This window comes from Vidua chalybeata, chromosome 6 (genome assembly GCF_026979565.1).
Source record: "Vidua chalybeata isolate OUT-0048 chromosome 6, bVidCha1 merged haplotype, whole genome shotgun sequence".
NCBI lineage: Eukaryota > Metazoa > Chordata > Aves > Passeriformes > Viduidae > Vidua > Vidua chalybeata.
Window position 1 is genome coordinate 33,029,959 of NC_071535.1, and position 15,851 is coordinate 33,045,809.

Genomic DNA, 15,851 nt, shown 5'->3' on the forward strand with positions numbered 1-15,851 from the left:
GCGCCGCTCGCGCCCCGCTTCTTTAGCGCTCCGCGCCGCCCCCGCGCCGCGCGGCCAACGGCAGCGCGCGAGCACGGGGGTGTGTCCCGCCCCGCCCCGCCCGCCCCGCCCCGCCCCGCTCCCCTCGCTCCCCTCACGCCCGCCCGGGGTTTTTCCACTGCGGCCGCCTCGGCCCCCGCCCCTTCGCGGCCTCCCGCCGCACCCTCCGCCGGCCGAGGGCAGCCGCTGTCGCACCCGCCCCGCCGGGGGCACAGACGAGGGCACAGACGGGGGCTCGGAGAACCAACAGCACCTCAGCCGGGCTCGGTGCGTGGCCACACCGAGCTCCGAGAGCCCCCGTGCAGGAACGCTGCTCCGTGGCTTCCCTGAAGAAAAACGGGTGATGCTCATCACCAGATGACCTTGATAAAGCATTGAAGGACCACCTGTCCAGCGCCTGCCTCGAATATTGATCTCGGAGCATCGTGGCCTGAGACGATTCTCGGGTCTCCAGCTGTTCTTATTTGAGGCACATTTGAAGGATGATTAACAAATGGTTTAAAAAGAAGTGGGATTCCCCACCTTTCCCTGCTGCCTGACAAGGCAACAGGACTCACACTGTCGAATGTTCAGTCTTTATGTACAAGCTTGAAAGAAAGGCTGACAGTTCATGAGATGACAGGGCACAAACATGGTTAAACAGGGACTTGCCAGTGACACATACAAAAAAAAATCCAAGCATACTTTTGGTTTTTCCTCTTAAGATTTCCTAGTTCTCCTCCTATCTCTGTATGTCGATAACTACCTCATGTCTTGTTGTGAATGTGAATTACTGTTAACACTCCTCCAGGAGCTCACGTTTATTTTCTGTCCTGTTTACTGACATGGCTGTTCACAGTGCTTTTACCTCTTCTACCTCCTACTCTGATTTTTCTTTCCCCTTCTTCCTGTCCCCACCTCTGAAGCTGTCATACCAGCTGTCATAACTCCTGCTTACTTGCTTCAGTCCTTCTCACCTGCCATTTCAAACCTTTCTTCCCTCTTTTAAAAGCCTGTTTTCAATTTATTGGGTCTTTTCCACTTCCACTTCATCAACGAACTTCTTTCACCCTCTTTTGAGCTTCAGTATTTTCTTCTCCATTTCTGCAGTTCATTGTCTGCTGTTACTTTTTTCCCCTCCAGGCCAGCTCACCTTTCCTCTTCATAGGAAGAGGAGAGCCCATCCCTCCACCTGGTCTCTTGTGTCATAGTGAGATCCTGGATGTACTGCACAAGACTTCCCACAGATGGCAGCCATCAACCACTCCTCCAGGCAAAGCAAAGACCTCGGTAGTGATTCTCTGATGCCCTTTGGTTTTTCATGTCCCTTAAGACTCCTTTGGTGCCCCTGTGAGAACAAGTTAACAGGTTTTTTGTATATATAGTATCCACCCGAGAGCTCTGAAGATAACCATGCAGGAAGTAAATTGCTCACAGAAAGATGGCACCTGCAATTAAAGTTAACACTCAAAAACTGTGGGAGAAGGGAAAAAATAGAAAGGCCAAAGAAATCAGGATGGCAGTTTGGAAGTCACAGAGCTGTAGTTTTATATTACTGCCACGTAAGTAACATGAAGTAATAACTGAAATGCATTAAAGGGAACACAATACAAAGATCCATTAAGTCTCTGTATGCAAAGCCAAGTCTTCAATTTATCATCTATTTAGATGGCAAGGGACCAGAAAACTCTGCTTTAAACCTTGGGGAAAAAAATTCAAAAGAGCTTGTAGCTAAGCATGGTACAGATGAGAAAATACATTAATGTAGTCACAGATGGTAAGGACAAAGGGGGGAAAGAGAACCTTCTTGAGAAGAGAAGGTTGCATGGAGAACTCATAGAAACCTTCCAGTGTCTAAAGGGGCCTTCTGGGAAGCCAGAGAGGCTCTTTTCATCAGGAATTGTAGTGATAGGACTAGGAGTAATGGAAAAAGGGGAAATTTAGGTTAGATATTAGAATTTTTTTCCTTTGCATGTGGTAAGACACTGGACCAGGTTGCCCAAGGAACTTGTGGATGCTCCAACCCTGGCAGTGTTCAAAGCAAGGCTGGATAAGGCCTTGAGCAACCTGGTCTAGTGTGAGGTGTCCCTTTCCAAGGCGGGTGGTGTAGAACTAGATGATCTTTAAGTTTCATTCCAGTCCCTTAACAGTCTATGATTCCATGAAAACCCCAGTCTCTTCATCACGGTAAGAGACACGTGCAGCACCACTAAACCGTGTGCCCTTTAAAGCTCATACTCCATAAACAGAGGAAGCAAGCAATGAATTATCAACATGTGCAAACCGCTGATGTCATCGAGATTAAGGACAGACGCCCGGCGAGGTACAACCAAGCGAGACAACCCAGCGGCAGCACCACCCTGCGGCCCGAGCAGGCGCCGGCAGCGCCAGGCGGCCGGCCCGGAGAGAGCGAGCGGAGCGGCCAGAGCCTGCCGTCGGCTCAGGCTCCTCCCGCGGGAGGCCGGCCGGGCCGGGCCCCGCCTGCCCGGCATGGCGGAGGAGCGGCGCTTCCTCTCGGCCTCCGGGGTGCCGATCGCGCTGCGGCGCCGCCAGCACAGCGCGTCCTGCCGGGAGCTGGCGGTGCGCGGCCCCCGGCTGCAGCTGCGCTCGCTCAGCGCCGCCACCTCCGCCGTCTGGCTGGCGGCCTACGGGCTCTTCGCGCTCAGCGAGGTACCGGCCCCGCCGCCGCCCTCGGGCCCCTCCGCGGCTCGGGCCCGGCGCCGGCTGCGCCCCTCAGCCCGTGTCCCGCTGTCGCGCTGGGGGCGCGCAGAGGAGTCCCGCGGGCTGGGCAGCCTTGGCTAGCGGCGCCCGGGGCATGGAGGGCGGCCGGAGCCCGTGGGAAGGTGCTCAGCGCCACTCGGGGGCATCCCCCGCGCCCCGGGGACGCCGAGCTGATGGGTGTGTGGTGGCAAAGGGAGAGCCGTGCCAGCCTGAAGGCCGCGGGCTGCCACCTGCTTGCCCCAGTGTCTTCTCGGGTGCCTTTGTTGGTTTGTAGCCTCTTGACAGATAGGGTAGATGTATGTCTGGGTGCTGAGTGATGTCTGGCACATGCTTGTGAGTCCAAATAACACGTGCTCACTTGGAGAGATGAGTTGTGAGAATCTGAAATTAAGGAGGAATTGAATAAGGTGAATGATTTTTAATCCCCAAAAGGAATTTTTCTGAGTGACACAGCACTGCACCATGAATATCATCAATTTTCACAGCTGAGGCAAAAAGATGTTTGCAGTACAGATTTAAAAATCTGCTGATTTCTAAACTAATGCTTTTGGATTCATCAGAAACTGGACCCAGACAAGTTATGTCCAGACTGAATTCAGTAGCTTGACCAAAGAAGCTGGTCACTGTGACCCATGCTTTGACTATTGCAAATCAGTTTTTCTCAGTAATCTTTCCTAAGAAAGGAAGATAGAGTCAGTTGTCAGGAGTCAGACAGGAATAGATGATTCATGTTTGAGTTTCATTTTTTACGAAAGCATACACCACAGTCAGTGGTTACCACCCACTGCCCTCCTGCTTACACATGCTCCTGCGGCCTGCATGCAAGTGACTGCAATTCTTCCTTTTGCCAGGAAATCAGGTCTGAAAGTGTCTCTCTGTGTTTGTGGATTTCAGTGTCTGTACTTCACGACTGTTTTTTTCCCCTGTGATAGCAAGCAAACTTTTGGAGAACTCCTGTGTGCTTCCTGAAGCCATGGCTTCTTTTGCTCACATGGTGGTACAGGCTGTGCAGTTTTGGTTCTTTAGGAAGTGTCACTTATAACTCTCATTCATTCGTAGGTGGTCTGGAGGTCTCTAAAACACGTCCCAGAAACAGGTTGTAGGTTGTGGACCTTTAGAATTTATTACCAGGTCTTCAGATGACTTAATGGTGACTATAGTGTCATCAGTTATATATAAAAATGTAACAGCAATCCCAAGATTGTGGCATGCAAAAGACATTCTTACACAAAATACAGGATAAAGCAAATTTTCTTTGGATAGGTATTTAAGGCAAGAAGAGGGTGTAGTTTGAACAAGTTTAGACTAGCAGTTCATGGTAAGAAAACCACCCTGGCAGTGTTTATCCTGAAGGAGGGTTCCTCCACTCTGAGAATCCACCCTTGGTTCCTGTAAACATTTCACAACACTTTTTTGTCAGTGACATCATCTTTATAAGTTGGCATAATACTCTAATTGATACAACTGGCTTGTTTGGGTTGAGATTTCTGCATTGAACTTGGAAAGGAATAGAATTTTCTTGCAGTTTTCAGTTTCAGCTCCCAGTTCTTTTAGTGCATACTGCAAAGACTGATTTAAATCTCATTACATATATATCAGCCAGCGAGGTGAATAAAAGGACTCTACCTAAGTAAAAATGTTTTGCACCTGTAGCTTTAATATACAATTTACTGTGCAATTTAAATTTCTCTAAAGCTGTGTTAAAGTAACTGTAAGACCAGAGCTCTGCCTTTTCTTGGCTTGTGTTACAGAGCAGCATGGTGCTCTCTGCCGCCATCTTCCTCACGCTGATTGGCCTGATCATATACCTGCACTTCGTGAAGATTGACCAGGAATCCCTGCTGGTCATCGGCTCGCTCGGCATTCAGGTGACTTCCTCCTATGCCTCAGGGAAAGAGAGCACGACCTTCATTGAGATGGCTCAAGTGAAGGATGTGGTTATCAATGAAGCCATCCATATGGTAATCATACAAAGTCTGTCTTCTTGTGTCTGGGCACACTCACATCCAGTGTATTTTCATGAGCATGATTTACCAGAGCAATTAAACACAGCACCATCCGTAGCTTTACTGGCATCAGGAGCTTCAGATTTTTCAACTTAATTTGTCGTCTCTCTCCTTTAAAGGAGAACTCAAACCAAGCAAATAACCTCAAAAAGCCAAATCCATCCCTTGGATAATGCCACTGTCATTGAGCTAGTGGGTTCCGTTCTTTGTGTTATGTTCTTATGTTATGTTCTTATGTTATGTTATCTTGTCTTATGTTCTTACAAATCCTGATGCCCAACTCCATATGTAATCAAGGTGGAGATGAGAAGCTACAACAACACAAACGATGGTTTTTCCTATTGCCGGGGTTTTCTGCAAAGCTCCTGTAGAAAAGCAGACCTTACCCTTCCAGCATGTGTGTGTTCTTTTCAGGTTAAAAACTTAATAGAAGAAAATAGTCAAAATGATTTCTTTATTGAGTGAAAGCTATTGATACAAATTTGTAGACTTGACTGTGACCTGGCAGGATTTGCCTTCAGCCCAGTGGGTTGAAACAGATCCTACTTCTGTGCTAACTCCAGGCAGTTTGATAGCATTTTTATACTCCAATGATTTTTGTCTGTTTGTCTTGTAGCAAAAAGTTATCTACTACCTATGTATCCTCCTCCAGGACCCTGAAGATCCTCAGGGAGTATCTGAGGTCGTGCCACTCTTTCAAGTGAGTTTGACTGAACGGTGGAGAAATCCAGATTGTGCTCTCTGTGTGTGCATCAGTTGCCTAAGCATATCATTATTCTGCTACCAGGTAGCTGGTGACAGTTGCCTTTCCCTGGCTGGGCTGTCAGGGTGGGTGGCATTTGAAGTCTTACAGAACTACATATTAGGGATGGGTTTTTTCATTTGCTCTCCATTCAAACAACAGGGAGTTGTGTCAATTTGAACCCAGCCAGGAGTTTGCATGAACTAAAAGTCTTCAGCTCACATTGGGTGCTGAGGACTTGTAGAGCTTTCTGTGCAGTCCTGTGCTCAGGGTTACCACCATAACTCTGGCACTGTGCTGCAGCTGATTTTTCTCTTAGCTCTGTGTACCAAAAGTTCTCATAAATCCTCCTTGGCATTGGAATGACTTCCCCTGCCTGCCCTGCTGACAAAGATCATGGTACAAGCCATGACCAATTTGTTTAATGTATCATAAGATGTTTGTGTTGCTGTCACCTCGTCTCCCCTCTCTCTTCTTTCGCTAATGTGTTCTGACTTCATAATCCCATCTTTGGAATGGATTTGCTTTGTGTGTGTTCATGCCTAACACAACAGTGCCCTTATCCTTGAGGGGTGGAAGCAGGACAGAGGTACCTCACTTCTTAGACTCTCAGACTTCTTACAGCTCTTCTTAGCTGTAAGAATTCACCCGCTGCTGGTGACTGTTTTGTAATCTGCAAACAGTTTGTAACTGGATGCAGTCAGTCTTCACCTAAAAACTTAGGAGTATAAATAATCTATTCCATTTACACTTGCTGCTAACTCAGTCCCACAATTGTAAAGATCTTTAATAACAGTAATACAAATTAGATATTTCGCATATAAACAAGGGAAAAAGTAGATTTGTGGGAAATCAACAACTACTAAATTCTAAAGGCTCTGCCTGGCAGCATCTGTATTGTTTTTTTTTTTTTTTATTTGTTTGTTTTTTTGGTTTTTTTTTTGTTTTTTTTGGTTTTTTTCCTGACTTTTCAACTCTGAACAGTTTTGTTTTCATGGAAATACCTTAGCACTGGTAGAGTTGACTCCAGCAGCATAGAAGGTACGGAACTTCCATTTTGAAATTCAGTACCTGTCTGTAATTATTTTAACATGCAAGTTAGTATGTTAGTTTTGAAGGAGCAATGATGTGTAACTTTATTGTGTCTCTTTCATTGGGTTTCTCTAAGTTATGTCAACCTTCAAAAATACAATTTCCCATGTCACTCAGCCTAGGAGCCCTACTGCACTAATTTGACCTTTTGTTCTCTTAAGCAACTCTTGCAAGGAGGCATTTGATGGACTTTACACAGTAATGCTGTTTTGGGAGCTCAAAAGTTATAGGATCATAGGGACTGTGGGACCATGAAACTTCCACTTCCTTGCTAGTTTTAAGCTAGTCCAGGTTAGAATTGATGAAAAATCATTGTACTTTGACCACTGTTTGCTGTTTGGGTAAAATTAATTGGTGTTTCAGTTCAGAGCCTGATTCTCTGTTGTTTGACTTGTAGAGCTCCAAGCCACGACTGGACTGCTTGATAGAAGTGTACAAAAGTTGTCAAGAGATCCTGGAGCAGAGGAAGACAGCTCCACAATCAAGTGAAATAAAATAGCTGAAAAAAAAGACAGCAAACTTTCAGCAGGACTCAGAGGGACACATGGAAAAGCAAGCAAAACTGCCCCATGAGCAGAACTTTTTAGGTTCAGACAGAAGAGGGTTTTTCTTGCCTCTCCAGAAAAGAATTATAGGGGAAATAGGGCAAAGGAAGACAAGAAAATGCATCAATTTTTACTGTTCCGTGCATCTGAAAATTATGCTAAAATTATAAAATAACTTTGGCTGGACTGACATAACTATGCATTCTTTGGTTTTTATTTAACCTTTTGTTTGAAAAACACTGTAAATACCAAAGCTGATGTGTGGGCTCAGATAGTAACTTCCTGATGACAGGAGAATTTCAGAAGGACAAAACCAGAAAATTAAACTGTTGCATTCAGTTATGTTTAATGAAATAAACATAAGAGATCTGAAGACTGACCTCTTCAGGGATCTGCTTGAAGGAGTCCCATGAAATGGGGTCCCTAGAGGGAAGAGGGGTCCGAGAAAGCTGATTGATAGTCAAGGATCATTTCTTCTGAGATCAAGAACAGTCCATCCCAATGAGCAGGAAGTCAAGCAGAAATGCCAGGAAGCCTGCATGGATGAGCAAGCTGGTCCTGGCAATGCTTGAACACAAAAAGGAAGTATATTGAAGGTGGAATGAGGGACAGGTAATTTGGGAGGAATGTAGCAACACTATTCAAGATGTAGTTAGAAAAGCTAAAGCCCAGCTGGTGATGAATCAGTTGAAGGATGTCAAAGGCAACAAGAATGGTTTCAGTAAGTGTTGTACTACGACAAGAAATAACTCACACACTCACTCAAGATGCAAAAGAAGGAAAAGAGGAAGTTTTATTTCTGACTTCGTAATATATAGAATTCTAAAAGTGACAGTGGATTGGAGGATGAAATTGCTACTTCTCCAACCACACTGGTCAAACTAACAGTCTATTAATTCTCTCTTCTCATAAAGAAGAATGTAAAACAATCATTATTTACATGAACAGTGTGTGAGAACTCCAGTAGAAATATGTAAGCATTAGAAGGCAAAGAAAACTTTTAAAAGAACTTTAAAACTTTTAAAAGAACAGGGCGACAAGTAAGTGCTTAACTATCAAAAGGAGCACTGGGAAAATGTGAACCCATTGCTGAATGAGGCAGGGCCTGTTGACACAGGACATGGAAAAGATGTGGCATTTAAAGGGCCACATCAGTTACTCTGAGAATATGAGGCACATGTGTTGTTGAAAATGATGGTAATGAGAATGTGAATAGAGTTTTAATGACCAGTGCTCTTGGCAGTAACTTAAGGTTGGGAAATTCTTCTTTGTTGATAAGCTAAAAGTTACTGTAACACTTAACTGGTATTTTTCTCTCTATATTCCACAACTCCTTAGTAATATAAATGAGGCGACTGAAGCCTCAAAAGCTAAACCCACAAGTTAGCAGGAGCCTGGATTCATGCTTATTTTTCGTACAGTGCTGAACCATGCTTGTCTACATAATCTCTGAATGAACACTTGGCACCACACCATCATGCAGTAAGGTAGAGATAAGGGGATTTGTGGTTTTTTTTCCACAGTGCTACAAAGTTTGAAAGACAGGTTAGCTTATGTCACAGGAAGTTGTCCAAGTGAAAGGCAAAAGCTTGGGGATGTGCCACTGCCTATTGTGTCAGAAGAGAAAAGATGTCTCGACAGAGTGGACAGAGTCATGGGCTCAAAGGTGTGCTGGGAATGCTGACGATGCTGTAAAAATCCCATGAAGTCCTCAAAAAGTGCACTGAAGAAATTACCAAGAAGCAGTGCCACAGCAAGAAGTCTGAAAGATTACTTTAGCAATGTTTTGAAGGAGTGAACATCCTGTGCCCATGGTGTAGTCATCCACTTAAGCTAAGAGATCAGCAGAGAAAAAGAAGGAATCAATCCAGGGCAGGTTTTTACCAGCCATGGTTTATGCCTGGATACCCAACACAATCTATGTTCATTTTTGTTTACATCAAGAATATTTTGGCTTTTAAAATAGTTTATTTCATTCTGAGAATAATACACATTTTATTAATGGTTATTAATTCATGAGCTGCATTTTATAAAAAACAAACAGAAATCTCACAGTATCTTCCAGACAGCCTTTTACTTACACACAGCAGTTAGGAACACAAAGGCTTTTGTCATCTCATTCTATGCTGCATTAACAGTCATTGCCAAAAGCATTGATTAAAATAAAAAATTATTTTCTCTACCAAAGAATCATACAAAGTAGGTATCTACACAGGGTGGGGTGCTTGAAGACAGGTAAGCTATAAATAGGAGGGATATGTGCATCCATCAGAGTGGGGTGGTCCCTGAAACACTCAAGTACTGGTGAATATTTTTAAGAAATAAGGAAGAAAAAGTTTTGTGTATCATGCTTCTCAAATTAAAGTGCAACTGTGGCAAAAAATAATGAGTTTCAGGAGAGCTCCTGTTTATTTAACATCTCTGCTTCCTGTTTGCCCTGGTACAAGTCTCCTCAAGTCTCTGAGGACATGAGGAAATACAGCCTGCGAACTGGAGACTTCTATGCCTTTAGCATCCCCAGCACTGATGATAGCTCCAGCCTATTCTGAAGCAGCTTTGTTACTGGTGGGATACCAGAAGCAAACTGTCAAACAGACCTTCAGATACAGGAGAAATTGTCAGGCACAGGTGATAGAGTGAGGAGGAGTAACACTTCATGTATTCTAACAGACACAGCTGTACTAAGATAATTGTGAGAGAGAGGGGAAATACAAACTACTGTCAGGACATACAGAGACTGGAAAGAACCTAAGGGAAAACAAAAATGACTAAATGCCTTCTTAAAGTTATTTTTGGCTCAGAAAGCTTCTACACTTTTCTGTACCTTCAAGGGATGGTCTTTAAATTCATAACAAGTGGGTACATTACAGTATGTGCAAATCAGGTTACTTCATAGAATCTTTTCCTGTCTTAGGTCTGCCATACTGTTTCTGTAACTCACCATAGGATGGTTTGGGGTTGGGTTTGTTTTGTTTGGTTGTTTGGGTTTTTTTTTTTTTTTTTTGTTTTATATTACAAAGATGCTGATGAGGGATGGCTTAGAACAATTTTTTGTATGCCTCCTACTCTTCTTTTTTAGTTTGTGGCTTTGCACCCATCATAAGCATGAAAAAAACCTTCTTGATGTATCAGCTCCCCCATTTGCATTAGTTGGATGTGTCAAGGTTGGTGGCAGGTACTAAGGAGTAAAAACACTGGTATGGTTGGTTTGTTTATTTGCAAATAACTGGTTTGCTATTACTGACTTCTGTCTAGTGGTTGGATTCACACTGTTTTAATTTGGGAAAGCTGCCCATGAATGCATAACTACTATGAAGTTGGACATGGTACTTTTCAAAGTGCAGTTATTCTTCCTTAGCTTTTTTAGAATGCTTATCAAAATAGCTGAACTTAAACTAAGTAGATTTAGATTTTTTATGAAGAATTGATATTTTTCTTGTATTTGTTTAAAATTCAGTAACCTTCTCATAATGAAGTCCCTTTGAAACAGATAAAAAAAATCAAATCTACCAACGTTCTTTAGGAAAGTCAGGAGAACATGAGTACACAATTGCTGACTACCTCCTCCTTGCTTATGGAACATGAAGGAAGCAGGAGTTTAAAAGAAGCAGCTTCTGTCAAGTCAGAATGGCAGAGCTTGTCTGGGAAGATCTGTCCTAGTTGCTGAAAGACAGAAAAAGTACAAAATTTGCTTGCCTTGTCTTCCTTTTTCTGAGATAATGTGCAGTTCCAAACACATCTACAACAGTGGTTATCAGAAAGTCTTTGAAAGTGCTTGTCTGAGAGTGGAGCAAGTGGCACACTGAGCCCTGCCCTGCAGCAGCAATCTAATGTTCATCTATTGCATAGAACAGCATCAGTTTCCAAAATGTATTGTCCTGTAGGTGCCAGGGCATTCTCTGACACTGTCCCAGTCCCAGCTGTTCTGAGTCCTCAACATGAAAAGACTCTGGGCTTCCACCTTTATTTAAAGTTGAAAATACTCTTAAGTACTGCTGAACTCTAATTCTATACTCACTATTTCAGGTCTGAAATCACCCTTGACTTGCATCAGAATTATTCTTGTGAGTTTAATTCCTCTTCCTTCTTAGCAATGTCTTTCTTTCATGTCTGAGCAAGAACACAAAAGTTTATGTCTTTCGAAAGCTGAAAATGGGAAGGATCAAAGAAAATGTATGTACTTGCAAAGCCAGGCAGTACACTAGGAGATGGAAGAATGAGTGCAGATGTAATGACTGGAGCACTGTGCAGGCAAATGACCTGAGGAATGGTATTTTGGATGGAACGTGTCACAGAAAGGAAACTCCTGCACAGTCCCCCAAATCAACTTTTTGGTGTTTTTTAAGAGAAAGTACACTGCCTCTACCTCTAAGGAACTTTGTCTATTATTATAGAAAAAGAATCAGAGCCTGCATTAAACTGTGGTATATAACCAACAAAATCAGCTCATGTGGAACAAGCCCTTAGAGCAAGGTGGGCCCCTTTGTGCTTCGGGGCATGGAAGGAAAAAAGCACAGATTTTCAGTCTCCAAGGGCTTCTTAGCAGGTGTTTTGCTTCGTGAGGGCTGTGTGGAAGACAGCAGTGAAGGAGTCGAATGATAGTTAATGTAGCTGGCAATCAGAAGTGTTGCTTCAACAATCTGGGGAGAAGAGAAAATGATTAACTGTAGGTCATTCTTACTAGAGGTAAGAATGCCCTTTGATTTTTAGAATCTATTGACAGCATGGCTTTTGTAAATGGCTTTCTCCCATGGAATTGTTCAGTTTTAAAATGAAGCCCTGTCTTTAAGAGCTAGATAAATCTCTTGTTGAAAGGTTCCAGCTTACAAAGGATCCGTTGAATACATATAGCTGGTGCAGCAACAAGTACCAGTCCCCGGGCTTGTACAAAACAGCCAGGCCTGATGCTGCCAGCTGGAAAGAAACTCACTTTTCATTTGTAATTACCTTTGGAATTGCCATTGTGAAGAGGAGTTTTTCAGTGCTATTTTTTCCAGAACTTCTTTCTTTCATTTTACTGACTACAATCATGAAGTCATCTCGACAGCCTCCAAAGGTCAGCACAGAAGAGTATGAATAAGAGACCTTCAAATGCTGCAGACAGAGAGTTTGAAAAAGTCATAGTTCTGTAAAAGACTCCAAATGCCTACCTTAAATTAATATATTAGCTTATATTGCCACTTTCTGTAAGAACACCAGGTCTCCAGCAGTGAAGGGCAATAGATGGTTCTATAGGTAGGAGCTGGCAGAGAAAGCTCAAGTGAGAATTGCATTTCTAGTTTTCTTCTGGTGTGCTTGATGCTTCACTACTTCACAGTACAGATTTTGTTATATTCCAGATGGTGGTAGTAAAGCACACACCACTGAGATTTTTGCAAGATGTATGAACATGTTTGCTGCCCTACCTTACACTGCAGCTGTAATTTTCCTTTGTCTATGGAGTATTCAAACATAACACTGACTTCCCTCATCTCTGACTTCTACAAACTAACTTCTAATAATAATTCACATTTGAAGTTAAAGACAAACTGTTAGTGACTTTCACTGGACTCAGGAATGAATGTCTTTCTGTGCTAGGTAAGGTATTCCTCTGAAACAGTGTTCCTCAACATACCATTGTGTTATAATCCAGTATGCTGATACCATCTTCATTCACAGCTATCCAGACTGGACAGTCTTCCAATGAGGAAGGCAAAATAGGCTAGAGAGAAATAAAATTATTAATTCGGGTATTTTTTGAACACCACAGAATGATGTTTCTGATATAAATGTTGAGATTCAAGGATAAAGTGAAGATGAGAAAAAATCCTAAAGGCTTGCTGGTGTGACCTGGTTTGATTTTTAAGACAGCTTTCCCCAAATTTGGAATAACATTTTCAGATTTACATACACTTTTTGGAGTAGTGGCACAAGAGATACAAGGATTAAAAAAAAAAAGCCTCTGAAATAATTACATGCCATCAGTGTGGTTAAAATTGAAGGAAATGCTAGGACAGAGCAATAACATGGCAACTCTGCTCAGCACATGTATTTATACTGCTCCTATCTGTCAGGAAGGCAGTGAAACCTGCTCGTTTCTATACCAGTGTACCCAGTACCATCACATCAATGACATCTTGTTTCTTACAGAATCTTACAGCAAATGTGCATCAATTGTCTGTTGAAGATGATGCTGCTTAACTGCTGAAAAGTTATAACATGCGTTAATCATCAGGAATACCAACAGTATTTACCTGTGGGTGGACCTCTTCTATATTCTGATTCTTCAGTATACTCAATTACATATTCTGTCAGTAGCCTCAAATACCAGTAACCTCTTTTGACAATAACCTCTTTTAGTCCTGACAGTGGAAATAACTGTCTTTTGAAAAGTATATAGTATATTTATTATTATTTATTTTCTTGTATATTTACTCAAGAGGTCCCTTTCATCGTTAGACTTTTTTTCTGTAACCAGAGCAGCTTTGACTTCAAAACAAGAGACATGTAACAATGAAGAAGACCTCCCTCAAGCTTTCAGCAGCAGAAATTTCTGCTGGGATGGGGAAGATGGTTAATGCCAAAACCTCTCTGATTTCTGAGACAGCCATTATATGCTAAGACATTAGTTCAGGCATGAGCAACAGGTACAGAGCTCTCGCCTGGAATGGGGTGAGGGATGGTACAAGCTACTAGGGGAACCACTCCATGCAGCTGTTCTTTACTCTCCCACTGCTGCCTGTGGGCTGGTATCTTACCCAATGTGTACTTTCATTTTTATTTCTGCAACAGGACATTAGCAGTGCTTGCATCTCTCATGTGGCAAGGAAAGCATCTGGTTCTGTGTCAAGCAGAGAACAGGACTGAAGTACCCATTCTCCTTATAGTTGGTATCAGCTGCCAGGTGTGACTTAGGGGAGACTCTTCCCTTCCTCCCCCACTGTGGTATGTAAATGTTATTTTTTAAACTGCCATTGTAGCCTTGATGTCCAGGAAAATTCCTGCCTGAGAAAGCTTTGGCAAGGCTTGTAAGGACAGGTAGTACTCTGTAGCATGATCAATTGGCACAGCCAGGGAACCTTATTTATTTACTGAACACTAGCAACCCCTAGTGGTTAGAATATATTTGTCTTCCTTCTTTTTCAACCTATGTGGTACCAGGGCTGCTCGTTCACAACAGAGTTGTTCAATTTTTTTTCCCCTTCTGAAATAGAAGCATTTTCAACCCATGTTACCAGAGACTGTAGGTATGTCTCTGCTCAGATAATTCACTCTTGGAAACAGAAAAAAAAGTGTGCTCCAGTTACCTGAGCAGCAAATATTTTGGTTCCAAAGAGAGGCCATTTTCGGGCTACCGTCAAATAAATTCGAATGCATTCTGGTGGAGAGCATCCCTGCAGCACCATCCACTTTGTTGCCAGCCTGTCTGTCAGTTGCCTTTAGGAATCCAAGACACAAGACAGTATTATTTACTAATGTCTTCCAAGGAAAGATGTGTAAAATTAGAACAGTTAATAAATGTACCTCTTTACTCCAAAAAGGTTATTCTACACAGCATTACAGACAGGGCTGTTAGTACTGTCAGTTCTACAATGTGAATTTATTTTAGCTTTTCTCTACTTCCACATACTTTCTTACCTTCCTCATACCTTGCCTGTAGCATGCTCTGTAAGGAGTGGCAATATGTATTAACTCACTCTTGATTTGGCTCACTAGGGGTGGCTTTGTGGTGTCGCCGCAACATGGCTTGGCAGCTACCTTGCTACATGCAGATGGAATTTGCTTCCAAAAGGAGGTAATTGTGTTAGTTCCACCACTGCATCCCTAAGTAGCTTAGGATCTGTAGGAAGACCATTCTCTCACTTTAAATGAGATAGATCTGAGACCTGTGGCAACATCTGAATTTTGTATTTGAGCTCTCTGCATTGTGTGTGAGAATTTCTAAGTCAGAACATCAAAAAACCCTCCCAAAATATGTCCTACCAGAATTCCTGCATGGCCAGAAGCATCCCATATAAGCTGGCTTTATGGCTCATTGAAAATGTTAAGCATCTGGATTCAACTGACACTTGGGGGAAGTGTAAAACAAAAACTCAGAATTAATTTCAGGCTTCGGTTAGTTTTTTGAAACTGAGATGCCTAATTTGGAAGTGAAAGGCCTAAACTTCTTGTCTGTGGCAGAATTTGTTGGTGATTTGGCTCTTTTTACATTGTTTTTTTCTTTTAAGGAAACCTTTTAATGACACTCTTGTTTTGTTTGAGTTTCTACATCAAATAATCTTTACAGGGCTCCTTGAAACTTCTTAAATGTAAAGACAATTTGGCAAGTAAAAGCTGATTTCAGTACAAAGTATTGAAGAACCAACAGCTTACCTGAGCTGTTCAGGAGTAATGTTTTGCTTGTAGTGTTTGGGGTAGAATTTATCTAAAACCTGGTGGAGAAGATGCTGCATTTTCAATTGTGATGTTCCCCCAGGACTTGAAGATCCTGGTCGATCCAAATCCCCATATTCCACCTAAGACAACATTATAGTTTATAGTGCAACAGAACTATGAGATTTTTAATGCAGTAGAACATTCCATGAATTCCCATACTGATAACTACTGTGTTTATTAGTCATGCAAAAAGGCACAGCTGGGGAATGTTGTCTACAGCATTAGCCATAGCAAATGGATACAAAAGAGCAACCACTGAAGACAAGACTGCCTAAGGAACTGTCTTCTGATCTAAGAGAGTGGAACATGATC

At 42.6% G+C, this 15,851-nt stretch overlaps 2 protein-coding genes across 2 annotated transcripts in view; one reads left to right on the forward strand and one right to left on the reverse strand.

The window, feature by feature from the left end:
• Positions 1-2,495: 2,495 nt before the first annotated feature.
• PIGH (phosphatidylinositol glycan anchor biosynthesis class H) lies at positions 2,496-8,375 on the forward strand. Its single transcript, XM_053944446.1, has 4 exons — positions 2,496-2,688; positions 4,491-4,700; positions 5,362-5,445; positions 6,977-8,375. Exons 1-4 carry the CDS (start codon positions 2,509-2,511, stop codon positions 7,076-7,078), a joined length of 576 nt encoding a protein of 191 aa, XP_053800421.1. The 5' UTR covers positions 2,496-2,508; the 3' UTR covers positions 7,079-8,375.
• A 697-nt stretch (positions 8,376-9,072) lies between these two features.
• The window catches only part of PLEKHH1 (pleckstrin homology, MyTH4 and FERM domain containing H1), a 45,248-nt gene continuing 38,469 nt past the window's right edge, over positions 9,073-15,851 (reverse strand). Inside the window, exons 24-28 of the mRNA XM_053944447.1 lie at positions 15,477-15,619; positions 14,411-14,540; positions 12,739-12,825; positions 12,072-12,218; positions 9,073-11,764 (exon numbers count right to left, since the gene is read on the reverse strand). Of these exons, the coding sequence (XP_053800422.1) occupies positions 11,588-11,764; positions 12,072-12,218; positions 12,739-12,825; positions 14,411-14,540; positions 15,477-15,619 (684 nt within the window). The 3' untranslated portion in view covers positions 9,073-11,587. The remainder of the gene's footprint in view (positions 11,765-12,071; positions 12,219-12,738; positions 12,826-14,410; positions 14,541-15,476; positions 15,620-15,851) is intronic.

Coding starts and splice junctions, on each gene's coding strand:
- PIGH (XM_053944446.1), top strand. CDS start 2,509: ATGGCGGAGGAGCGGCGCTTCCTCTCGGCCTCCGGGGTGCCGATCGCG. Junction 4,701..5,361: donor TCAATGAAGCCATCCATATG/GTAATCATACAA, acceptor TTTGTCTTGTAG/CAAAAAGTTATCTACTACCT. Junction 5,446..6,976: donor AGGTCGTGCCACTCTTTCAA/GTGAGTTTGACT, acceptor TTTGACTTGTAG/AGCTCCAAGCCACGACTGGA.